At 43.0% G+C, this 27,469-nt stretch overlaps 1 protein-coding gene across 6 annotated transcripts in view; it reads right to left on the bottom strand.

Annotated features, from left to right (window-relative positions):
• Positions 1–27,469, bottom strand: part of PDXK (pyridoxal kinase) — an 86,294-nt gene that overhangs the window by 42,742 nt on the left and 16,083 nt on the right. For 5 of the 6 annotated variants that reach the window (XR_008318999.1, XR_008319000.1, XR_008318998.1 and 2 more), the window contains exons 2-4: positions 14,573–14,627; positions 3,155–3,196; positions 851–955 (exon numbers count right to left, since the gene is read on the bottom strand). Coding sequence is in view for 3 of the 6 variants with exons in the window: in XM_053306815.1 (XP_053162790.1) it covers positions 851–955; positions 3,155–3,196; positions 14,573–14,627 (202 nt within the window). In the remaining 3 variants the exon portion in view is untranslated. The remainder of the gene's footprint in view (positions 1–850; positions 956–3,154; positions 3,197–14,572; positions 14,628–27,469) is intronic. The other variant, XM_053306818.1, reaches the window with a different exon arrangement.

Raw genomic sequence — 27,469 nt, 5'->3', positions numbered from 1 at the left:
CTCTCATGGAATAACTGCAGATCCTTGAGAGACAGGATTGCAGGAAGGTTGATTCTCATCAGGTGTTGGGTAAGTTTTCAAGGAAAAGAGGATTCAGCAAAGGGAACAGTTTGTTAGTCAGATTTTGTGGTAGATACTTATATTTCTTTGAGTTTGTGCTTTGCATACTCCTGACACTGTTCTATTATTCTTTATCTGCAGTGTAATTAAAATAAGACACACTAGTCTACGCTCAACCCACCTTAGGTGTTGCAAAAGACTTTGTAAACTTTTAAGCGTGCCTAAATGCCACCTAAAACTGAAGCCTGAGACAACCTATTTTTGTAATCTACTAAGTATTTTTGAGTATTTAAAACCTAAATGCCTCAGACGGAAGCAGTTTGTAGTCATTGAATAAAACTGTTTTTATTGCTGTTGTTCTTTTCTTTTTACAAGCCTCTCAGAGTTGGTTTTTAACTCAAGAAAAAAGGAGGGCAGAAAGGGGATTTCTCTGGTGCAAAAGCATCCTCAAGCGCCCAGGAGCTATCAGTTTTCTCATCACATGTAGGCCTAGACGTGGAAGGTTTTTGTACTTATCCAAGAGCAAATTAAAGACTTTCCCCTAGGATTCCACCCCAAGCCCAGGGAGGTTCAAGGTCTGTCGATAAGAGGGGTGGCGGCGGCAGCATTTTAATTCTACTGGAAATATAGATTAGTTTTATGAGAAGCCCAGCCAGGCAGCTCTCCAGGGATGATTAAGCATTTCCCTCCCTTCACGTGAGCTGCTCTGAGACAAAGGCTTCAGTCCGCTACAATGAACATTTCAGTTTCTTCAGTGTTCGCATTATTACTAAAGCAAGGAAGTACTTACCTGTAAGTACATAGTCATAGTGGTTGACATTGTTCAACTTCAGTCCTTCATACAGTTCATGAAGTTCATCTGAATTTAACACTTGTCCTTTCCAGTGGTCATAACCTGCACAAAGAAAGAAACCAAATGATATTAATTATATTATTGGACATTTAGGTTTACAAGTTTCACTTAGACAACACTATAGTACTAGAAAGGGATTTTCATCCCATAAGACAAAACCAATGGACATTACAACCCTTGCCCATGTGTTTACTCCCCGGAAAATAGGAAGCTGCCTTATACTGAGGCGCTTCACATGACACGTGTGAAGCGCCTGACAGGGTTCTGCGGGGAGAGTGGGCTTAGCCCGCTCTCTTCGCAGATGAGCAGCCACTCATAGCTGGGCAGCTGGATCGGCCACCCACACGGCTGCTGGCTCCATCATAGAGCCAGCGGGGGCTGTGGGGATTGGGGGCTGTGCGAGCGTGTGGGGCATCCTGGAGAGACCCCTGAGCCCAGGAGGCTGCTTGCAGCCTCCTGGTCAGGGGTCTACTCATGTATCGCTGCATGCCGCAGCAACACATGAGTTAAAAAACAAGGTTAATGGAGCGATCACTCCACTAACCTCATTTAAGGGGAGGGAGGTTTAATGAGGATAGGTGCCGGGAGCTGTGCAGCTCCCGTTGCAGCACATGATCACCCAAAAGCAGACTGGGCCCCGTTAGCCTGCTTTTGGACGATCATGAGAATAGCCTCACTGAAACAGACTTGTCCATCAAGCTCAGTATTGTCTACACAGACTGGCAGTGGCATCTCCAGGTTTGCAGGCAGGAGTCTCCCTCAGCCCTATCTTGGAGATGCCAGAGAGGGAACTTGATGCTCTTCCCAGAGCGGCCCCATCCCTTAAGAGGGATATCTTACAGTGCTCACATGTAATCTCCCATTCATATGCAAACCAGGGTTGAACCTGCTTAACAAAGATGACAATTCATGCTTGCTACCACAAGACCAGCTCTCCTAGTTTCATCCATTACTTCCATTTGGCCATACCTCTTCTCTGGCCTCAGTATTGTGGGGCGGAAGGGGGCTCCACTGCCACCCACATCTTCCTCAGCTATCCTTTCATGCCAGTTTCTAGTGGCTCCCTCCTCTCTTGGGAATCAGAGCCCACAACTGGTCATATTTCTCTCCTTCTTGGTTTTACTATCTGCTCTCTCAAATAGAGCTGGCAGCACTTGTACAAGCAAAATGTTATCTTCTGGGTCAAACATGTGCAAGATCTTTCCTACCCCACTCCCAGACATGTTGCTATAGCAACATGGTTTGCCCGGTTTATGCCACAGAAGGCAGTGGTCTTTTCTTTTCCCCTCCACCTCCCTGTGCCAGACCCCACTGCTCTCCTTTTGGGAACCTAGTCGTGGTTGCAGCATCATGGAAGTTGGGGATACCCCAACAATCTCAATGAAGCACAAACAGCAGCAAGAAATAACTGTTATGTACACAAGCCTGTGTACAAGATGGTGGCATGGCTTGGGAGCATATGAAGGTAGCAGACACAAACTTCTGAGGTGTTCACACCTTTTAAGAAATGGAATGGGGAGAAGTGTGGCACATAGTAGTAGCAGCAGAATCATAGATCAGGATATCCATTGCCTAAGAATCATTTTCTGGGCCTGGTACAAATATGTAACACACACCCCTATCCCTTATCTATTTTGAAATATGGACAAGAAAGGCCTTGTCTGCTTTGAAAAATAGGATTGATTGATGTTCTTTAGTTTCTTTTATCTCCCTTTGTTTCAGTTGTTTCTGTTTCTGGCTGTCTAACAGTTTGCCGTGTGTGTATATTAAATATACATGAATGACAAATGCTCTTTCAGCACTATTCCCTGTCCCTGGAATCTAGTGTCAGTTCCATAAACTCAGGAGGTCAGAAATGTTAACAATTTGCTTTTGTATGCTCTGGAACATGTAAATCCTATCAGTAGCACTGGCTCCCACTGTCCCAGGAACCTCAGTGTCCCCAATTATTATGGTGATTGTCCATGCCTCTGATTGCCCATTTAGTAAAGCCACACACTGTGGGCTTCTCCTGCCTGCCCTTGGGAAGTGTTATCAGGAAACTAAGGAACTCTGCAACTTGTAAAGAAAATATGTCATATAAACAAGCATATTTTTCTCTGTTTCACAGAGGGCAGGCTCTAGAGCATTCTGTATCAGTGTTCTCTCTCTCTTGCAATCTCTCCATGTTCTAGAGGAGGGCCAGCAAAATGCTGCTTATTCTGTTTTGAGTTATAATGATTTAAAATATTTATATCTCACCTTTCACTTTCACTACAATAAAACCCTCAAGCAGCTCACAGCCTAAATAAAATAATAATCAGTAAAACAAACAGTAAATAAATACAAAGCAATAAAGATAAAACATGATTAGCAGTCATGGCCAGCAGATATGAAACAGGAATAAATTACAGGAAGGCATATCTAAACAAACAGTTTAGCTAATGTTTGAGGGTGTATGGATTGTACTTAACTGGATTTCATGTGACAAAGAGTTCTATAATGAGGGTTCTTTTACAAACAAGGCCCTGTCCTCCATGCCTATCAGCCACGCCTCAGATGGTGGTGCAGCACAGAAGAGAGCACCCTCTATAGTCTGGAATATGTGGGCAGGTTCATATGGGTGAGGGTGGTCCTAATATGTTTGTACCAGCATGCTCTATAGTTTATCTTCAATCCTCCCCTGCACTGACAAAATAATGTGTGTGTAGCCTTGCTCTGGCCTGGCCCACTGGATCAAATTTGAAGGTGCCCTAGGCAAGGTGCTCTCTAGTCTACTCCCTCCTAGTTGTCTGGGCCTGCCTCACCTTATCTTGGCAGCAGGCAGGCTCAGTTTCAGCATGTGGCACTCTCAGGCAAATGCTGGGGAGGGACCCATTGCTCTAGGAGGGCCCAATGCTGATGCTTAGGACTCCTCACTTTCCTTCCGCCAACACCTTAGCTCTGAGCATGGGGAGGCTGAAAAGCATGCACCATTTTAATTCTCCCAAGGTCTGGCCCTGTGCAGTGCTGTCCCAGAACAACAGGACATCGGGTGGAGCACTGGTGGAGTTTAAAATGATGGCATTCTTGAGCTCACTTTCATTGCCCCTTCTCTCGCCACTGCTGCTTTTGCTGCTTACTGTAGCATCAATCTGAAGAGAATAGGGAAGATAAGGGGTAGCAGAAGGAGTGAAAGTAGGCTGGCATGGAAATTGCTGCCACCATTTAAATCCCCCCAGTGTGCAATCACAAAGCAGTATGCTGCTCAGGAGTGTTGTGCTAAGTCAGCACTAGGCACTGAGGGAATTTAAACAATGGAGTCACCCAGTGAAGATGGGCCTTTGCCCCTCTTCTCCTTCTGGGACAGACATGAGGGGGGAAACAAAGAGAAAGCTGCCACCCAGCCAGCAGGCCCCCCTCTCTTCCTCAGGGGCCCAGGGCTATTTGTCCCCCGTTGTTCACTTGTAGCTGTGCCCCTGGAGTCAGCCTTCTAGTATGTGTAGACATGATGGATGCATTTAAGCAAGACTATGTTGGAGATGAACTTCCAGTGCATCGGCCTTTTGCACCAACTGTCCTAATGACACTAGGGGCCTTGGGAGTAGAGACAGTGAGTAAGGATCTCCCTATCTGTCCCTACTCTATGACCCCTGAACTGACTCTGCAGCACTTCCTGTGCTGAGTCACAATCCTTCCTTTCCTCCTAGAGAGCAGATGGAAACATCTCTCTCTCTCCTTACCTATCCACTATTTAGTCCTTTAGATTAGAGATAGGTCTTTCCTATCTAAGTGTATTTAACCAATAAATATTTAGTGTTCAGTCATACAAGGATCTCCATGTGTTTTCTCTAAATAGCTGCAATATCCGAACCATCCTCTGCTACCTACTCTGTAACTGGAGTGTGTGCTCATTCCTTAGTGCTCTGCTGTTTTACCTATTGTGGGTAAAAATCAACAACCTCTAACAGACTACACCTGGCAGTGCAGTCCTCTGGAACTGGTCTGTGCAATTTTTCATTAGACTTAGCCAACCTCCTGCTGTAACACTGTGCAGGGAATTATCCAAAGATGTAGCAAGTAGTGGCAGGTAAATGGAGAGCTTTAGGGATGGATATCCAGCAATCCTTCACAGTCAGAGCATGTCAACATACAACAGAGAATATAAGCAGACTCCAAAAGATTGGCAAGGAATGAAATACAGTAGTAGGAGAAAGCTTTACACCAAAAAGCTATCTGTAGATTTTCTGATTGCCTCAAAAAGATGGCCGCATTCACACACACATTCCCCCTCCCCCCTCAGTCCATGAGAGCTGAAAATGTACATGTTTCAAAGGAAACTGATGTGTCTTGAAGATAGTAACTAGAGTTTGAAGTCCTTCACTTAAACTTTGTCAAGCATATCTGGGTGAGGAGCAAGGTCAATCATGACACTTAAACTTAAAGTCTGGCCTAAGTTATGAAATCAGATGAGGTCTCAAAAAATATTAAATTTACATACATTTTCCAACTCCCTTGTCCCGCCCACCCCGCATGTTCATCTGAAAAGAAACGGATTTGCTTTACATAGCTAGTCCTGTAGGGGAATGAGTAAGAGTGCTAAAGCAAGATTGATCTATTACTTTCTGGCCACATTCATTTTCTAGAGGAAATAAATCAACATTAATAGCCCTGTCATTTATTTTGCTGTGGCAATTGGGGACTTCCAAGGTGGAATCAGAAAACCAATCACATTTCATAACAAGTGAAATCACAAAAGACTTATGAGGCATGAAAGCTGGTTTTAATAATTTCCCACATTAGCCTTGTTTTGAGAGTTCACCCACCCACTTCCTCTGACCCTTGCTATAAAGGTATTTGCATTTTGGCAACTAATGATACAAAACTTCAAAGCAGAACACAAGCAGTGCCAAGAACACTTATGAACAAACAGTGAAACACTGAGTACTTAGCGGTTGGGCATGCGGGGGAAATAGCCATAGAGCATTTGAGGACATTATATGACAGCACAAATAGCAGGAGGTACTGGACAAGCAGTAAGTGGGTCAGCACACTAACCTATTATCTTTGGAAATGAAGGTTAAAATCTCACAGATTGAACATCTCAATTCTCATACCAAATAGGTCTGCCCAGTCCCTGCAATTCCACCCCATCTATTACCCATTACTAAAAACTCCACTCTCTATCTCCAGTATGCTGGATTCATTTATTCTGCAATTTCCAGTCTTCCACTAATTTAAAAACCAGAAGACCGTCTGCTCCTTTGGCTAAAAATATACTTAACACACATAATTGACTTGCAACAGTTTTATCAACATTTCAAAATCTACTGCTGCAGTTGTGAAATTGTAGGTTATAGTGTTTATACACATACATTGAGCCGGGTCTCACAGTCAGTGAGACCTGGTTCTTGAGAGTGCACGGGGAGAGCGGGCTAATCCCTCTCTCCCCGCACACGAGCAGGAAGAGAGCCTTGGGTGGCTGCCCACACGATTGCCGGCTCTGTGACGGAGCCGGCGGAGGCTGGGGAGTTCAGGGGCCATGTGGCCCCCGGGAGCTCCAGTATATAGAGTATATGCTAGAGAGGGAGCAACTACAACATTTTTACAAATAGAACAGGAACTGGACCCTAACTTATTACCTGAGTGGACCCCAGTAACATGTACAGAGATTGCTTCAATAGTGAATCAGTTTAAAACTGGTAAGGCCCCTGGCTCAGATAATTTGCCGGTAGAGGCCATCAAGAATAATATGGATTGGTGGCTGCCGGTATTAGCCTCTTTGTTTACAGCTATTGATCAGACGGCCTCGCCCCCTAGTGAATGGGGATTGGCAATTGTAATTCCTATATACAAAAGAGGCCAAAGACATTTACCATCTAACTATCGCCCTATCAGCCTTCTTAATGTTATTGGCAAAATGTATGCATTTCACCTACTTAATAAACTCCAGGACTGGATGGACAAAGAGCAGGTGCTGGCTGATGAGCAGGCAGGCTTTAGGGCCAATCATTCTACTATTGAGCATGCTTTAGTCTTACAACATCTAGCGGAGAAATATTCTAATCTATCCCGTTCCACTCTTTTTGCTGCCTTTGTGGATTTTAAATCGGCATTCGATTCCATATCCAGAGATAAATTATGGGAAAGACTGTTTAATTCTTCTATTGATCGACGTTTGCTACTTTTAATTTATAAACTCCATAAGAACTCACATCTGAAGGTCTGATGCAGCTCAGCTGGAATCCTCACTAAGGAAATCCCTACCTTTCGAGGAGTGAGGCAAGGCTGTATACTTGCTCCAGCTCTTTTCAATTATTATATTAACCCCATTGTGGATATTATCACTAATCCATCTTTTCATCCACCTAAATTGGCCAATAGACAGGTTAATATTCTGCTTTATGCAGATGATGCAGTAATTTTATCTCGGACTCCTGTTGGTCTCCGTAGAGCGCTTTGCTCTCTGGCTAATTTTTGCCATGAATACGCTATGGAAATCAATTATAGCAAGACCAAAATTATGGCCTTTGCTAAACACCCGAAGACCTTGAATTGGTCTTTGGCTGGACATAAACTAGAACAGGTTAAGACCTTTAAATATCTAGGGGTTGTTTTCCAGGCCTCTACGAAAGCACATCTGCAATATGTTATCCAAAATGCACGTAAATCGGCATTGGCCATCCAATCATATTTCCACCAAGATGGGGCTCAATTTGTACCAGCCGCCCTTACATTATTTACAGCTAAAGCCTGCTCTCAGTTGCTTTATGGGTCGCAGTTGGGCCCGTATACTAACTGCACACCACTAGAGATAGTTCAGACAAAGTTTTTGAGATCTATTTTACAGATCCCTAGATGTGTTCCCAATGTAATATTGAGGATGGAAACTGGTATGCCTAAGGTGGAAGCCCGGATGTGGTTTTCCATTCTCAGCTTCTGGTTAAGATTGTCTTTCTTTTCTACAGGCCTTGCTCACCTAATTTTCATTGATAAATTTAATTCTAGTTGGAAGCAGCCAATATCTCGCCAAATAAGTTTATATGGCTTTAGTCTGGATGGTTTATTAGAAATGGGTTTTTGTCGCGCAAGACTGATATTAAAGCAGCGGATCTATGATATGGAAATGCAGACTGATTGAGCTTTAATCTCTAAAGAAGTTTTCCTAGGTCTACAAATGTATAACACTAAACCTGCGAATTACCTGGGTAAGATTACCATTACTAAGTATCGCAGGATGTTTACACTGGCCAGATTTAATGTGCTACCTTCAGCTGAACTAGAAGGTAAATTTAGAGGGATCCCAAAAGAACAGAGACTATGTCCTTGTGGCTCTGGAGAACAGGAGTCTATCTTTCACATTTTACTCTGCTGTCTCTTCTATAGGGACTTACAAACTTGTTATATTTCCTCATTACTGACTGATTTCCCAGGTCCATACAGATGCATTTTACGTCAACTATCTGCTCTCAGATCAGAAGGAGGAAGTAACTAAATGTTGCTAAATTCTGTGAGGCAGCTAAGAAGGCTAGACAACAGATGGTAAACCAGATTATGCAAACGGGAAACTGCTGATTAGGATGAGTCCATGTTCCTGATTATATTATGTATATATTACTACTATATTATGTGTATTATTATGTATGTAAATTTTGGTCTATGACCGTAAATAAACATGATTGATTGATACTGGGGAGACCCCCGGAGCCGGGAGGCGGCTTTTCGCCTCCCCTCTGGGGGTCTACTCATGAGTAGCCGTGGTGTGGAGCCACACCGCGGCTACTCACAATCGGGAAGCCCGGGTTTGTGAAGTGCTCACTCTGCAAACCCGGGCTTTGGGGAGGGCTACAAAAGCGGGCTAGCCGCTTGTAAGCCACCAAACTCGCCTGTGAACCTGGTGGTTTACACGATCAGCAAAAATCAGGCTAGGCTCTCCTAGCCCAATTTTTGCTGATCGTGAGAATAGCCGCATTGTGTATAGCTTGTCTTGTGGTAGCAAGCATGACTTGTCCCCTTAGCTCAGCAGGGACTGCCCTGATTGCATATGAATCGGAGACTTGATGTGTGAGCACTGTAAGATATTCCCCTCAGGGAATGGAGCTGCGCTGGGAAGAGCAGAAGGTTCCAAATTCCTTCCCTGGCATCTCCAAGATAGGGCTGAGAGAGATTCCTGCCTGCAACCTTGGAGAAGCCGCTGCCAGTCTGGGTAGACAATACTGCGCTAGATGGACCTATGGTCTGACTCAGTATATGGCAGCTTTCTATGTTTACATAGATGTACATGAGAGAAGATGCATTTCCTCCTCACTCCAGAATTTAGCTTGTAGAGACTATGGGGATGGAATGAATGCTGAAGAATGACAATTCCAGCAACTAATGCTTAAAAAAAAAATTAAACCCAGAAGTCAAAAGTAGGGATATAATAAGAGGCAGTGATTTACAAGGGACAGGTACTGAAAAGAAAAAAGATACTGTCCCTTGTAAATAAAGACACCTGAAGCGTACAGCATGCACTTGTGCTGTTAGTATCCTTTAAAAAAAAAAAAACACCCTAAGAAATTCAACAGCAAGACATTGAAGTTTCTATTTGCATCCCAGTCTAACAGAATGTCCTAAGGTGAAATTGCACAATATCTCTTGCAAAACACCCAGCTCATTTTGCTCTGGAACACTTTCAAATGCAGGAAACAAATGGACAAAATAAGCACATTATATACATGTTAATAAAAAATCTGCCAAGCCCTTCAGAACCAGCCAGGAGCCTACAAGGCTCTATTTTTTCTTCTTCTCTTCAGATAAAGACACTCCCCAAAAATAACATCTATATTCTTGCACATTAGAAAACGTGACAAACTGAAATTGTTTCCCCTCTTCTCTCTTTGATTTCAAAAAAAGAGCATCTACGTAGGCTGTGTGACAGCTTCTTTTATTCGTGCGTGAAGCACAATGTCGTTTGGAGGTGAGTCACTCACTCTAATCATACAGTAAATACTCCTTACCAGGCAACTTGGCAAACGGAGCTCCCGGGGGCTTCAACTTAAAATGCTGCCTATATTTTAAGAGGATTAAAAGGAGCATTTTCCTGAGCATCACCAATGTTATAGCAATGTCTCCTTTTCATTAGTTTAAGAACAAGATGATTCAGGGGGAAATGGTGTTAGAGGGTGCTTTGGCAGGGTTGCTCTCCCCACCAGTATCAAGTTTAGAAGTAAAAGAAGGAAATGTGTTTGAATGAACAAATTTATCTGAAAGTATTGAGAGTGCCATATACTCCATATATTCTTTGTATGGCTGCTGGTTATAGTGACACAAAAGCAGTGTCAATTTGCCACTGTGTGGCCTGTGGACAAGTCACACTCAGCCGAACCTATCTCACAGCATTACAGCAGGAATAAAATGGGATAAACCCACCAAGGCTGCTCTATGTTCCCTGGAGAAAGAGACGTGTGAGATGCAAATGCAAAAAATAAAAGTAAAAAATGCATATAGCTTCTGGATGCCAGGTCCTGTATGAGCCAAAAAGTGGCTGCCTTTTTCAAAAACTCTCAGCAGCTTCAAAAACAGCCTCTGTACTTGGTGATTTTTGCAGGGTGGGCCATTGAAAAAGCAGGCAAATTGTGTGGGGCACCAACAGCCAAAGCAGGCAATGAAGCCACCAAAGTGCAACCGAAGCAGCACTGGCCCAGTTCCCATGGCAACATGAACACATTCATTTAGCTCTAGTCCCTTGATACCATTTACAGCAGGGCTGCACAACTCCAACCCTTCAGCTGTTGCTGAACTATAAATCCCATCATCCCCAGCCAGAATGGCCAATGGTCAGGGAGCTATAGTCCAAATGCTATTGAAGGGTCCAGCCCTGATCAGGGGCGTAGCGTCCATTGGACAAGCAGGGACAAATGTCCCTGGACCCAATGGGTCAGGGGGCCCCCAAGGAGACCAACCTGTCACCCCTGTCCTGCCTTGCCCTCCTCCCCCCACCCTCACCGTCGCTTCTTCTCTTGGCCTCCAGCTCTGGGAAGTGGGGGGAGTGATCGAGTGGGACAGGGGGCAGGCATGGCAACAGCAGGCCTCTCCACTCTGGCCAAACCGTGTGCCTGCGCAGTTCGACTATGGACCTTGCATGCCCTTGACATCACGGGCATGCAATGCCTGTAGTTGAACTGTGCCGGCACACAGTTTGGCCAGAGAGGAGAGGTCTGCTGCCACACCCTCCGCCTGTTCCGCTCAGATCACCCCCCACCCCTGGAGCTAGAGGCCAAGATAAGTGATGGCAGCGAGGCAGGAGCGGTGGCGGGGGCGGCAGGGCAGGAACGGCAGCAGAGAAATGTTGGCTGCCCCGCCCCGTGCGCCTGATGTCAGACACGAGGGCATGGCTGGGGGTGCACGATGGGAGCCCTTGACCCAGGTTTTGTCCCCTGGCCTCCAGGGGTCTTGCTATGCCCCTGGCCCTGATTTACAGCAAGGGCAATACATCTGGGTTTAGGATAGCTAAATCTGATTGGCTACATTGTGCCATTACACTCACTATATGATCCCTAGTTGGCTGACAGCTGTATTCTCAGTAAGACTATCACTTAGTTTTAAAAAACCGGATCAAAGCTAAAAGGGGCAGCAAACAGCAAGGAGAAAGGAGGAGGGGAAAGTAAATTGACAAAGGAGCTGTAGATGAACATTTTACACACACGTCCTGGAAAAGCACTACTTTTATACCTAAAACCACACCCAGTGAAAATTTGACACAACTTTAATTGCTACATCAGAACTGAATGAACTCTAAAAAAACAGAGGAGTGCAAGTTCTATGGATTCCTACATCTCATTCCTTGTTTTGTTTGACATGGATAATATTGCAACATTAGATCCAAACATGATCTGGAATACAAAGTTTTCTGTAATTTATGGATGCTCCATTGTTGCTATCTTGGTTAATCTATTTAAATGCAGCTCAGATAGCAATCCATCTTTGACCAGTTTAATCTATTTGTCCAAATTCCAAATTCCAAATCTTTAGAATCTGTCAGATTAGCTATTGACGAGTCAAGAAGGGGTTACATAGGATGAAAGGACTAAGAAAATCTGGGCCAGGCAAGACAAAGCACATGGAAGAAGTAAAGGCTGGACGAATCATCTGTGACTCTCAGGCACACTGTATCTCCACCCAGCCCTCTCTTCCGGGGTGTAGCTACAACTGAACAAGTGGTGATGGTGGTGTGTGTGTGGGGGGGTAACATTCCTGGCTCTAGAGAGAGGGGGGCACTGGCTGGGTGAAAACCTGCTCTTTACTTTCTCCCTCATGCCTCTCTGAAGAAGAAAAGAGAGGAGCAGGGACCCATCTTAACATTTTGTCCCAGGCCAGGGCCCACTCCAACCTTGCTACACCCTGCCTTGCTTCATATTCCATGCACATTATTCATGCTCCAAGGAACTGCATGGCATGTTGTGGTAGTGAGGAAGTTGGACAGGGATATGAGAGATGCACATGTACATTTTATTCCTTACAGTACTCCTCACTCTGCCTTCATATGTGCCTGTCTGCTCACACTGACAGGGAATGGGGAAACAGGGCTGTTCAGAGCCATGTGGGACCACTTCATGCATAGGTGCTGTGCCCACAGTTAACCTTATCAGGCTTCAGATTTGTTAAAACAGAGACCACCACAAACAGAGACCACCACAATTAAATGGTAGATCTAAGAGTGCTGTAAATCCTCTTCAGTCTTCTATAAAACTGATCTACATTTGTAACATGGTATTAATTAAACAGGTAAATTTCTATTTTTAAAAAGGATATTCTTTTGACACACTTCCAGAATGTATTTACCAGCCCAGCCCTGAAATAAGTAATGAAGAAACAGCCCTAAAGTAATTAAGAAAAGCTCTTTCAGCTTCCAGATACACAAAAGTTCCCTTGAACTGGGATCAGCAGGGTAACTTGCAGACTGAGGGCTAAACTAAACATGGTATTAAACAGGTCACTGTCCAGTCTGAAGTTCTTTAAACCGTAAAACAGCCATTGTGCAAGAACATATCTAGATCAGTGGAAGCAGGGTGTTTAACTCTTTTTCTCTATTCTGTTTTCCCACCAAAAATAACCACCCCCAAAATGGTTATGGGTCCCTGAAGTTGCCGATTGTTTCAAGGATACCTTTAAGGGGCCACAGCAGCTTGTGGGGACAGATTTTCATTGTTAAATTGTGAAGAGGAAAACTTTAAATACTCCCTCCTTCCACACCATGGTCTTGATTTGGACTGGGCTCCCACATGGCTGTTGGTTAAAGTTTTAAAACTACCAAATTAGATAATAACATGTTTAACATCAGGTCTAATTTGGCCCTAAACAGCCTTCAAGTGAAAATACGAACTGTGGCTACTGTTCAATTGTTGCTTTGCTTATATGGCTCATATGCTTAGCACTTTCCAACTACTATTACAGAATTCTTCAATCATCCTGATCCAGTGTAGCAAATCAGGTAGTCCTGAAATCAGTAGGTTTATACAAAATTTCCCACTGAAACACATCTTTCACTTGAGTACCAATGAAATGTTTCATTGCTTAGAACTTATTGCAAATGAGGCCATTTAGTAATTAAATCATTATTCCTTTAGGAAGGTTTAGTACCCAGCTTATTTCAACATCTTGCCGTTAAGGCTCATTTCTTTTTTGAATCTCTGTATCCCTGCGGATTCTCACAACCCATGCATTCCCACTGAACCAGGACACAAAAGATTTGCAAGACATGTGTGCTCTATTTTGTTTCCTAAGAACTCAAATATTATTGGCAGGGTTGGGTTGGCATGGTGCCAACCCAACATTTAATCAGGATCACCAAACCTAGATCAAATCCTAGGTTACTAATCCCAGTTAAATGTCAGGTTGGCAACCTTACAACACCAAAAATTTCCACATTCTGATAACTGGAAACTGGCAGTGTACACCTTCATGCTGTCTCCACCGAGGCAGGGATACAGGACGGATGGAGATCTTAAGCAGCTTCAAGGGTAAAGGGGTCAGGACTCCAACTAGGCATCCTTAGAATGCAAGTTCCAAGCAAACATCTGTAAGCACTGGGTCCAGCAACATAGGAAGGATGTTGCTCGAGCAACTGCTTGGAACAGACTGCTAGTTTCTATAGCTGCTCCTCAGGCAGAGTGAATTGGCCCTACCCCTTCCTTAGAGAAGGCTCTGTTTCTTAAAGGGGCCTTTTCCGATTTTCAAAGCACTGGCTCCAGCAGCACTAGAGGATACACTAGGAATAATGAGTCTTCTGGGGACGCCACCAAATAAAAGGATGAAGACAGGGTCATGTCCTTGGATTGGGCTGAAGGTGCTGGCTCAGGTTCCTCTGGCTCTCGTGATGTGGAGAGCAGAGCAGAGTCACCTACAGTATGGGTTGTATGGGAGACTATACGTGTGAGCACTAAGATATTCCCCTTAGGGGATGGAGCCACTCTGGGAAGACCTAGTCTGTCTCATCTTCCAACTGGAAGTGATGGTGGTCCTGGATTCAAGGTCATACAGTTTCCAAGGGTCTTGGCTGGCCACTGAAACAGAATGCTGGACTGGATGGATCTTGGTCCAATCCAGCACACCAGTTCTTATGATACATTGATGAAAACTGACACCATGAAGAAAGAACAAGTGTTTGGTAATCATAACATTTATATCATTTCAAGAGGGGGGGGAAGTTCTGATTCTTACCTGTGTGATTTGAAAATTGAACAGAGTTCACCGTATCAATCTCAAATCCCAAAACCTGCCACACAAAAACAAAAACAAACAATAATTATTAAAAGAATGTTCTCTTATTCAAAATAAAAACATATTTCTATGGCCCACTATATATCTAATAACTTGATCATACTGAAAAGTGAAAGTTGGGTAGCTAAACAAATATAAACTCAAATCAAGTACTATTTTAAAGAAAAGAAGTAAATGACACACGGTCATTTGCACACATGAGCAAACTGAAAAATTAGATGTCACATTTGCAGGGAGAAAGAAACAATGACTTTTCCACCCTAAGATGACAACATGACCTTAATAAGGTCTAGAGGATTTCTAAGGTTAGTGTTTTGCAAGAGTACAGTGCAAAAGAGCTGGTCTTGTGGTGGCAAGACTTGATCATACTGAAAAGTAAAAGTTGGGTAGCTAAGCAAATATAAACTCAAATCAAGTACTATTTTAAAGAAAAGAAGTAAATGATACACGGTCATTTGCACACATGAGCAAACTGAAAAATTAGATGTCACATTTGCAGGGAGAAAGAAACAATGTCTTTTCCACCCTAAGAAGACAACATGACCTTAATAAGGCCTAGAGGATTTCTAAGGTTAGTGTTTTGCAAGAGTACAGTGCAAAAGAGATGGTCTTGTGGTGGCAAGACTTGTCTAAGTCTTGCTAAGCAGGATCTACCCTGGTTGCATATGAATGGGAGACTATATGTGTGAGCACTAAGCTATTCCCCTTAGGGGATGGAGCCACTCTGGGAAGACCATCTGCATGATTGTGGGCAGAAGGTTCAAAGTTCCCACCCTTGCATCTCCAAGGTTGGGCTGAGAGCGACTCCTGACTGCAACCATGGAGAAGCCATTGCCAGACTTTGTAGACAATACTGAGCTAGAAGGACCAAGGGATTGGCTCGGTATATGGTAGCTTCCTATGTCCCTATAATGCAATAAACAGCATTCCCTTTCCGTGTCTGCATCCCAAGTTCTACAGAACTATGCCAGTACCCTCCCACCCCCACCCCCCAAAAAATATCTATCCCTGAAAACAGCCCAAGCTGAGATAAACAATATTTCTTTTAAACAGGAGGACTTTTAACAGCAAAAAAAAGAGATAGTGGTAAATATATTTTATCTGATGTTCAAGCCATGCTACATTTTAATCCACTGCTAAAGAAATCCTGTGAAAATATGACAGAAGTGTCTGACATTTAATATATTTGCTCTCAAATCCACCTTGGTAGGAATAAAATAATCTCCTCAAAAGGAAAGCTACTATATACTGCACAGTGAGTCACAGGGAAACAATAGTAATGATGCAGAAATAATTGTGTATGATCCATTTTCAGGCTATTTGCTGGCAGGTTAATTGAAGCTTTTGCTAGTCACATTGTACACTGGGGGGCATTGTCTCTTCCTTGGCATGACAGGGTAACCCCTTCCCATGAATTAAAGCCATGTGACCAGGATGAGCCAGAAATAAGACTCCTGCGCATACACACACTCAGAACATTGGAGTGTCTGTCTGTTCCGTGGTATGGGAAGTGTGCAGATTGGAGGAATGTGCTACAACTAGCTATATAGCTGGATTCTTTTTAGAGCTTTGCAGCTACAATTCTATAGCCTTGAGATACTGAGACTGTCTCGGAGCTTGTTACCCCTCCCTACTGACTGGCTTTTGTAAAGAGAGTCCTGTGGATGTGATAGGATGGTACAGAGGCCCATATACTCCTCTACACAGCATCTATGATTGGTAGCAGCCAAGGCAGTGGTAATATTTTCTTTATTACGTACATAAACACTTGACCATACAAGTGGCTTGAAGCCACTATGAATGTACATAGGCTTGAAGCAAGTATCACACTCAGAGGCAGGGGCATAGCTATAATTGAACAAAGGAGGACAAATATCTCTGGGACACTGAAGGAGGGTGGCCCACTTGCTGGGCAACAGAGCTGCTCTTCACTCTCTCTCTTCCACCTCCCTGACTCACTGTGGACTCCTGATCAGAGGACTCATCTTGGCTTTGAAATGTGTGTGTGTGTGTGTGTGTGTGTGTGTGTGTGTGTGTGTGTTCCTATTCCTGTGGCCTTAGTAAGTCTAGATAAATCTGCCTCTTCAGGAAGATGAATCAGTTATACCAACAATGTATTTCTTGAATCTACTTTTAAGGCCAGGTAGCTCGTTACCTCATCCAGATGGAATTCACCAAGAAGTGCTTTATCATGGCACCACGTGGGAGATGTGTACCTAGTAATAAACAATTCCAATCATGTGTGCAAGAACAAAAAAAAAAAAAAGGATGATACACAAATATCTCAATCCAGAGGAATTTATTTACACTTGATTTCAATAGGATTTAAGCACAATTAACTCTCTCTGGATAAGGCCAAAGTGATTGTGTTCTTTAGTGATTTTTTAAAAAGAAACATCTTGTAATATTAAAAATTACTGATATTAATCAGTTTTTAAAAGCTCATTGTGCTATTGACATTGAGTAGAATTCCTTTGCTGGTGACCTCTAATTGTGAGCAATTACAAAATTGTAAGCCTGAGTGGAATTACCAAATAATTATGAAACTAGATCCATATGGTCATTTCACACAGTTTAATTGAAGAAGAAAGAATTCAAGCTGGTAATTGTTTGTCACGGTTCACTGAAGCAAACAGTAACTAGAGTCACTGCCTGATAAATGAAGCAAAGGCCACACGAATATCACCATTGGTTCCTTTATAGGCTATTGCAGTGTGATGAATGCCCTTTAGCCAGGCAGTGAACATCTCACCTGTCACACAGATATGGGCTTGCAACTTAGGTACTTTTGAACTCAGCATGCTCCAAGCAATATAGCAAAATGTGCATGCTTTATATAATTTTATCAAGCTGTATTTCTTCAATGGCTATTTGAAAGAAAGCTAGTGGTTTTATCAAAATCTTTGACTTAACAGTGGAAATGCCAAGAATGCCAGGGGAAATAATTACAGAGCCAAAAACTGCAGCTAGAGAACCCTAGCAGATAAAACATTCCCATAGTCATGTCAAATCCCATCTTCATCTTTAAGACAAGATGGCACCATCAAGGGAAAGCCTCTACTTTGAACTGAATTACCACTTTGATTAAATAGTCATTAGAAACAAGAACACATTCCTGCAATTTCTAATAGATACAGATAGCCAAACAAGTAAGCTATAACATCTACTAGTTGTACAACAGCAGGTTTAAATTGCCTCATATATCAGTGTCTGAAAAATCAGTCCAAAAAGTTAGTAACTATAAAGAAAGCCTAAATGTGAGTTCCAGTACATACAAGCCAGGATCCATGCCACAATCCGCATGTGCATGAGCATGAGCAAGAGGTGTGTGTGTGAGAGGGAGAGAGCGGGCGAGGGGGGGAATGCACTTCCAGAAGCATCTCCTTGTGTCATATTGAATTCCACCCCAGAGAATTTACCAACCTTTAGGAGTAACTTTTTGTGTGGTGCAAGGCGGTGTGTAGTGGGAAGGAGGTGCTGGAAAAGCGCCCAAATGCACTGTGTTCTGTGTATAACCCTTTGGATCTAACTCACAGTACCTACTAAACATGTCTGCCCAAATGTTTGTTCCACTGAAGTCAGAGGATACAAGTCACTTGGCCTACTGATTTCAATGAGATTTCAGCTATACTCTGGATCAGGATCACCAGCTTTGGTAGGATTTCTAATAACAGTTGCTGACACTCAGACTAAGCTACTCAATAGTACTACTCAGGAATCATTCTAAAGGACTTCAATAGGACTTCTGTAGAGTAATTTAGTCAGCATGTCAGCCTGTATGTCCAAATGTTAATACAATGGTACATGTATGGCTTGTACTGACCCGCTGTGTCTAGGTAGGCTGTTGGGCAGTGCTGGGGAGGAGTCAGCTGTTGTGATGCACGCTGGAACCAACCGTGTTGGGAGATGCAGTTGGGAGATCTTGGAAGCCAAATTTAGACTGCTAGGTAGCATACTGAAGTCCAGGACCCCCAGGGTAGTGTTCTCTGAAGTGCTACCTGTTCCACGTGCAGGGACAGCGAGACAGGCAGAGCTGAGGGGTCTCAATGCATGAATGAGATGGTGGTGCTGAGAGGAGGCATTTAGATTCATTAGGCACTAGGATACATTTGGGGGAAAGTGAAGCCTGTAAAAAAGGGACGGGCTCCACTTGAACCAAAATGGAACCAGACTGCTGGCGCTAAAAATCAAGAAGGTCGCAGAGCAGCTTTTAAAACTATGCCTGGGGGATTGATGGCGGAAACAGGGTGGTATCTGCTTCAGCCAGCAAAATCCCCTAAGGTGTGAGTGTGAACAAGTTTCAGATAAACAAGAAAGGAACAGAGTAAAGCCAGTAGCTGAGGAGAAGGAAACACAGGACAGCTTGCCAAACAGGTCAAATGATGGTAAGGGGGGTGGTAAGGGGGATGAGGGACCCAGTCTATAGGTGTCTATATACCAATGCCAGAAGCCTCAGAGCCAAGATGGGTGAGCTGGAGTACTTGGTTACTAATGAAAACATAGATATAGTGGGTGTAACTGAAACCTGGTGGAAGGGTGAGAACCAGTGGGACACGATTATTCCCGGATTTAAACTTTACAAAAGGGACAGGGAGGGGAGGGTTGGGGGAGGAGTGATGCTGTATCTCAAAGAATGGATAGATTCCAATAAGCTAGAAAACCTAGGTGGACCAGAGTTCTCCACAGAACCATTATGGGTAACATTACAAGGACTGGAAGGAAATGTTTTACTAGGGACATGCTATCGCCCTCCGGATCAAAGCGTTGAGAGTGACCTGGAGTTGGAGAAACAAATAAGAGAGGTGTCTAAGAGAGGTGTCAAAGAGAGATAGGGCAGTAATAATGGGTGACTTCAACTACCCACACATAGACTGAGTAAATTCACATTCAGATAATGACAGAGAGTACAAATTTCTAGATGTGTTAAATGGCTGTGCCTTAGAACAGTTAGTCGCGGAACCAACCAGAGAGATGGCGACTTTGGATTTAATCCTGTGTGTTGCCCAGGACCTGGTGCGAGATGTCAGAGTTGCAGAACCATTGGGTAGCAGTAACCATAGTGTGATCCAATTCAGCTTATATGTGAGTAGAGAATTGTCAAGGAAGTCCAACACAGATGCGTTGGACTTCAGAAGAGGAAACTTCTCAAAAATGAGGGGACTGGTAAGAACAAAGTTGAAAGGGAAAGTCAAGATGGTCAAATCACTCCAGAAAGCATGGAACTTATTTAAAACCACAGTACTAGAAGCACAGTTGGAATGTATACCAAGAAGAAGGAAAGGTACCACCAAGTTCAGGAGGACGCCAGGGTGGCTAACAAGTAGAGTCAGGGGAGCTATAACATGGAAGAAGACTTCAGAAAATGGAAGTCCTGCCCAAATGAAGAGAACAGGAAGGAACAAACTCTGGCAAAAGAAATACAAGGGCACAATAAGGGATGCAAAGAGAGAGTTTGAGGAGCATATAACTAGAAGTGTCAAGGGGAATAACAAAAACTTCTTTAAATATATCAGAAGTAGAAAACCTGCCAGGGAGGAGGTTGGACCCTTATATGATGAAAGGGATTATTAAGGAGAATAAGGAGACTGCAGAAAAGCTGAATGGGTTCTTTGCATCTGTCTTCATGGCAGAGGATACTTACCATATAACCTCTCCAGAACTGAGTTTTTCACGTTTAGCAGCTGAGGAACTGGGTGAATTTGAGGTGACAAGGGAAGATGTTCTAAACTGTCTTGAAAAACTAAAAATTAACAAATCGCCAGGGCCAGATGGCATTCACCCAAGAGTTCTGAAGGAACTCAAACGTGAAGTTGCTGATGTCCTAGCAAAAATATGCAACTTGTCCCTACAATCAGGGTCTGTACCAGAGGACTGGAGAGTAGCCAATGTGACTCCAATTTTCAAGATGGGATCAAGGGGGGATCTGGGAAATTACAGGCCAGTCAGCTTAACTTCGATGCCAAGTAAATTGATGAAAAGGACAAATTTTGTACTTAAGGACAAAATTTTTAAGCATATAGAAGAACAGGCCTTGTTGAAGGAGAACCAGCATGGCTTCTGCAAGGGCAAGTCTTGCCTCATTAACCTTTTGGAGTTGTCTGAGAGTGTCAACAGGCATGTGGATAAAAGGTGATCCGGTTGACATAGTATACTTGGACTTCCAAAATGCTTTTGATAAAGTTCCCCACCAAAAGCTCTTGAGTAAACTTAGCAGCATGGAATAAGGGGGAAGTTCATGTGTGGATCGGTAACTAGTTGAAGGACAGGAAACAGAGAGTAGGAATAAATGGACAGTTTTCACAATGGAGGTAGTTAGGAAGTGAGGTCTCCCAGGGATCGGTACTGGGACCAGTGCTCTTTAACTTGTTCTTAAGCAATCAATAAGTTGGGGTGACCAGCAAAATGACCAGATTTGCAGATGACACTAAACTATTTAAGGTAGTAAAATTCACAACGGATTGTGAGGAAATCCAAAAAGATCTCTCTGTACTGGGTGACAAAATGGCAAATGCGGTTCAGTGTAAGCAAGTGTAAAGTGATGCACATTGGGGCCAAAAACACCATCTTCACATAAACACTGATGGGATCTGAGCTGTTGGTGACTGACCAGGAGAGAGATCTTGGGGTTGTGGTGGACAGCTCATTGAAAGTGTCATCTCAGTGTGCGGCAGCTGTGAAAAAAGCTAATTCCATGCTAGGAATTGTTAGGAGGGGGATTGAAAATAAAAATGCTAATATTATAATGCCCTTATACATATCTATGGTGCGGCCACATCTGGAGTACTGTGTACAGCTTTGGTCACTGTATCTTAAGATGCATATTGCAGAACTGGAAAAGGTGCAGAAGAGGGCAATCAAGTTGATCAGGGGCCTGGAGCACCTTACTTATGAGGCTAGGCTATAGCATCTGGGGCTCTTTACTTTGGAAAAGAGGTGACTAAGGGGAGACATGATCAAAGTGTATAAAATTATGCATGGAGTGGAGAGGGTGGACAGAGAGAAATTCTTCTCCCTCTCTCACAACACTAGAACCAGGGGTCACCCCATGAAACTGAAGTTTGGGAAATTTAGGACCAACAAGTGGAAGTACTTTTTCACACAGCGCATATTTAATCTATGGAATTCTTTGCCATGGGATGTGGTGATGCCACCAGCTTGGAACCGGCTTTAAAAGGGGTATAGACAGATTCATGGAGGACAGTCTATCAATGGCTACTAGTCTGATTGCTGTGGGCCACCTCCAGCCTCAAAGGCATGATGCCTCTCAATACCAGTTGCAGGAGAGTCACAGCAGGAGAGAGGTGCCTGTGGGCTCCCCAGAGGCATCTGGTGGGCCACTGTGTAAAACAGGATGCTGGACTAGATGGGCCTTGGGCCTGATCCAGCAAGGCTGTTCTTATGTTCATATGTATTAAACTAGAGCTACTGCCACATGTACTGTTATAGGCTCACCAAGAATACAAAAGTAAAATGAAAATACAACTTTTGGTATTCTGTAGCTGAATTAGTTCAGGTCAGCTTAGTGTTTTTATCTGAAGACCGTGTATTTCTGAATCTGGAAGTCGTTTCATTTGGAATTCAATTGATACACACATGCACAAATACATACAGGTAATATATGTATTCTAAACATATAATATTGTGATATAAATATACAGTCGGCAGTGCAACAAACAGTTATAAATGCTTATATCCAATTGAAATCAGGTAGAGAATCTCTAACTCACTTTTGGTCTTTAAAGCCTTCACATGTAATGGCTGATTCACATATTATTCAGTCATACATAACTTGATGACCTGCAAATAGAGATTTACAGACCTCAGCAGTTGGGTTGCTTGGGGAAAACACAACACTTTCCCTCTGAGAACACCACATTGATTCATGTGTGTATGGGCGTGTGTTTTCTTGCATTGCTTCTTGGGAACTGTGCTGCAGCACCGAGTATGGAAGAGTACGCATTGCCTAGTGCAACCCCCTTCTCACCACGTATGTCTAATGTCACAAAGCCTTGCCCCAGGATTGGCTGCTGGCATATGATCTATCTTTACCATCATGGTACTCCATTTAGAAAAGCAGCAGCAGCAGCGGTGGGAGCATCAGTGTCAATGTTGCCCATTAGACAGCTGCTACAGAATGGAGGCATCTATTGCTCCTGCTATTTCTGCTCCCTGGGTGCTGGATTCTGATTAAGTGATCGCCTGGGTTCATAGCAAGGTGGGGGGCTGCACAGATAGGAAGGCTTTAAAGACTAGGAAGTGTAGGTTGTGGACCCAGTCTGGGCAGGGGCGGCAGGGTGGGGGATGAGTTGTGAATGGAAGAAATTCTGTACTATGCTGCCAGTAATTCTCATATTCACCATCCACTTGAAATATGGGATAACCACATTGTAGTACACTGTAGGATTGTTGTGCACAAGGCAAGCTGTGTGTGTGTGGTCCTCCCCACCCAACAAATGATCAGAGGTTTTTGTTTCCCAACTCATGCAATTTACTTTTGTAAAGGTCTTATTTACATGATGCTTGTCCTGACCTTGTGTGTAGTGAGGAGCCATAGTATTGTTATGTAAATTACATGAACATTTACATGTTCAAGTCAATTTCATTAACAAAGACACACCAACCAATTGTGAACACAGTAGCTGCCTTTTTGAGTATTTAGTTTGAGGAATGCAGACCATGCAGGTACAAAATAAGTAATACTGTTCATTTAAAATGCAGGTAGAAAACCATTTTCAGGGCAGTTTGTAATATTGCTTTGAAATATACTTGAATATTGTGAGCTAAGTCTAGTTGCACTCACTGTGTGCCAGATAGTTTGAAACTTTAGTAGCATCATTAATAAAAAGAAAACTAACAACAACAACCACCTTTATTTGTTAGCTGCTCGATAACAAATTGTTCTCTGGGAGGTTCACAACACAGCATTAAAACATGAACTAAAAACACATAACACATTAAATCATAACAGACCAAAAGCGGAGGAGGCAGGCAGAAAATACAAAATACAATACAAAGCAATTTTAAAACTCATAAAATCAGTTTTAAAAATCAAATTTGAACATCAAAATTTAAAAAGGTCTTTATCTGGCATCTAAAAGAACAAAGTGATGAAGCCAGGCAAATCTCACTGGAGAGTCTATTTCATAAACGGGATGCAACCACCAAAAAGGCCCTCTTCCTAGTAACCATCCACCTCACCTCGTGTGGCAGGGGCACTCGGAGGATGGCCTCTGAAGAAGATCTTAAGCGCCGGGTTGGGACATATGAGGCAAGTCACTCTCTCAGGTAACCCGGTCCCAAGCCATTTAGGCCTTTAAAGATTAAAACCAGCACTTTGAATTGGGCCTGGAAGCTGACTGGGAGCCAGTGCAGCTTACGAAGCACTAGTGTAATATGCTCAAAACGTCCAGTCCCAGCTAATTACCTTGCAGCCCTATTTTGTACCAGCTATAGTTTTGGTACCATTTTCAAAGGCAGCCCCACCTAGTCAAGCACTTCTATGCACAGGCCAGTCTCCTAATTCTCTACACTCTTCAGACAGATTCAAGGTGGACTATCCTATAGGAGAAAGTTATAAATATAAAACAAGAGCCATCCCCACCTCTTTTGGCAGTGACTTATAAGATCCAGTGAGTCAAGAATGTCTTTGTATTTTTAAGGGAATTCCTTGTGCAATTTCAAGCTATTTTGCATAGATAAAAGTTCTTGCACTGCTTACTGTTCCACAGTCAGCTCAGAAGTTATGAAACAAAATAACCTACCTAATTAAAAATTGAAATTCGTAACTCTTGGCTTGTTTTAATCCTCTCTATACTTTAATCTCACTCAGCCCCTTGATGTGTCGTTATAATGTAGAGTGGCATTTCATTGCTTGATTCTGCATTGCAGAATCATCACACAGTTCCTCTACTAGAACTTTCCAAAATTCTAAAAAGTGTTCCATCACCAAATTAAGAATAGTATTGAGGGCATGAACAAATAAGCCTGTCTGCAGCATATGAGTACAGCCGCTTAGTTATTAATTTCCAGACAGAAATGGCAAAAGCCAATTAGACACAGCTCTCTTTCCAGGCCTCCTGTATGCAGTGTTTTCGTGAAATCATTGTAAAGTTGCCAAGCATTGTCCTGTAGGGAGGAGGGGTTTTATTAAGACTAATCGTTTATTATAAAGCATGTAGGCTTTTAAAAAAGTGATTGTATTTTAAAAGCATAATAGCTTCAGATACAGATGTGGTTTTTATTTTTCCTTATTATACTACACATCTCAATATCTAGGATGAGACATTTTCTTCAGTATCAGATTAAGTGACTGTCAAGTAGGATTAATGATGCCTTGTGAAATTCTTTATTGAGTTCATATATACAGGCTTTTTTTCCTTCTTCTACATACTTTGTCCTGTTGTACTACTATCAGCTATGGTTGTCGCCTGCAGGGGGATGAAAATTACCACTGCTTATCTGCATGTTGCATGTATTTTAAATAAATCAAAATTAAAACTCTTCATTCTCTAGCAAAGACAGCAAGAGGGGCTTTCCCCCCACTGATGCTTCCTTTCACTGATGCTTCCTAACACTGCATGCATAACAGCACACACATGGCAGCACTTTTGTGCAAGAGTGCAACTATTCTTGGTACTCTCTGTGCTCTGTTACAATGGATACATGTCCTAGACCCTCAGGGATGCGTTTCCACTTCCAGAGAATAGGAAGAGCACCAAAAATAGCCATGCTCTTGCGCAAGAATGCCCACACTTTGGAAGTGTGGGAGTTAGCACTGCATGCATGCTGTTGGAAACATGCACACAGTGAGGTGTGGTGTGTATGTGCATGAGTAGTTGGGAAAGCATCCTAACACTGTGTGTTTGGTTCTAACAGAAACATTAGCCCCATTCAGACATTCAAAAAAAGCACCACTATAACTACATAAAGGTAAAAGGTAAAGTGTGCAGTCAAGTTGATTTCGACTCCTGGTGCCCACAGAGCCCTGTGGTTTCCTTTGGGTAGAATACAGAAGGGGCATACAGTGGCACAAACTGGTCTCAGAAGCCCCATCCCACCCGGCACCAGGGCTCCCTGCTGCTCATACTTAGAGCAGCCTTTGACTGAATAGGGTAGCACCCTACTTGCGATGGTGGGTGTTTCCATGATTGCAATGCTGGATTGCTCAGCCTTGGTCTTTATTCAGACAAAGGCCACTAAACATGAGCAGCGAGGAGCACTGGTGACTGACAGGCTGGGGGCAGAACTTCTTAACTCTTTGTGTTGCTGTACACAGCTAAACCAGCACTTTTCTCAATGTCTGGAAAGGGCTATCATCAACCCTGCATGGTACATTTTAATGGAACAGACACATCCAATTGCCACTTAGGCTTCAAATTCACAACAAAAAATAGCAATTAAAATCAAAATAAATGATCACAGAAATGGCAGCCATCACTCTTACAGCGTGTCCTCTGTGGACAACCACTGCCATAACCATGAGCAGTGCGCTACCTGGAATGATTGACAGTTTGGGTGGAACTTCCAGACCCACTTTGAGATGCTTAATAACATCTGAATGAGGCAGTTGTTATACACTATTACATACTGTCAAAAATACTGCCTTCTTGCACTCAAAGTCCATGAGGTGGTACACATTCACTGGAGGGCAACACTTGGCTAGCAAGGACTTGTTTTATCAGCTGAAGTGGAACTGGTTCAGGAGACAATTGGCCTGTATCCAAGTCTTCAGTTTCTGCTTCATACAAGTTCTTTAAGGTACTACATTAGAAGCATAATAACGAGTTTCTTGTAGTCCTGCTTGTTAGTGCAGCAGAGTATAGTTGTGCTATAGGTTCTTTTTCAATCTGCACAAAACATGCAGTTCCAGAAGAACATTTGTGCAGCTCAAAAATTTACGTCATGCAAAAGTTGTATTGTGTTAGCAGTTGTAATAGTGACTGATAACAATGAGAAAAGTAAAGTGAGTAGTCCAAGCCCTTCAAGAACCCATATCAAGTGTCCCCATTTCTCCTCCTCCCCCACCTCCTGCCGCCAAAGAAGTTTTCCACAGACTAGCTTTTAGCTGTCTACTTTGCTTGCCTGATTTCCCTCACTTGTATATTTATTATTACATTTATAATAATGTATTCATTTATGGCCCAGCAGAAGCAGAAAAGGGCAAGTTAAATCAGCAGCAAGCAAAATTCTCCAAATGCTTAAAACACTCTGTTCTCTAGTTTATGGAATATTTGGTAGAAGGATGACTATTTCTTTAAGGGTTGACTTCTGGGTTGTTCCAAGATCTGATGTAATCATCATCTATGAACTAATAAGTATGGAGGTGTATCAGCACCCACCTCCTTAGTTTTTCCAAATAAGGTTTTGTTAGAGTTTGCGATATGAAACTTGAATACCACACTCATCTGCAATAGTGCTGGCAAATTCTCACTTCAGAGGATGTTATCCTGCTCTCTGTAAGCTTCTAAATGTCATAGAATGAGACTCTAGGCAACTATATGTGCACAGACAGAAAATGCACAGATGTGTACTGTAGTGAGGAATTAAGAGCTCAGCAATGTGCTGGTGGACCTGGCCTCCAGGTATGTGTTGTAGCAGATGTCCCAGTTATTTTTAAATTAACTATTACATTTGTATACTGCCCCAAACTTGCATCTCTGGGCAGTTTACAACTACATAAAACAAATTAAAACAGAAATGAAAACCTTAAGATGATTTAAAACCACAAGCCTAGTTTAAAGCTTGGGTGAAAAATGTGTCTTTAGAGACTTTCTAAAAGTTGTCAGAGACGGGGAGGCTCAGAGAGTACATTCCAGAGTCTAGGGGCAGCAACAGAGA

Source organism: Hemicordylus capensis, chromosome 3 (genome assembly GCF_027244095.1).
Source record: "Hemicordylus capensis ecotype Gifberg chromosome 3, rHemCap1.1.pri, whole genome shotgun sequence".
Classification (NCBI taxonomy): Eukaryota; Metazoa; Chordata; class Lepidosauria; order Squamata; family Cordylidae; genus Hemicordylus; species Hemicordylus capensis.
Note: the sequence above shows the minus strand (reverse complement) of the source record. Positions and strands in the feature narration are given on the sequence as shown.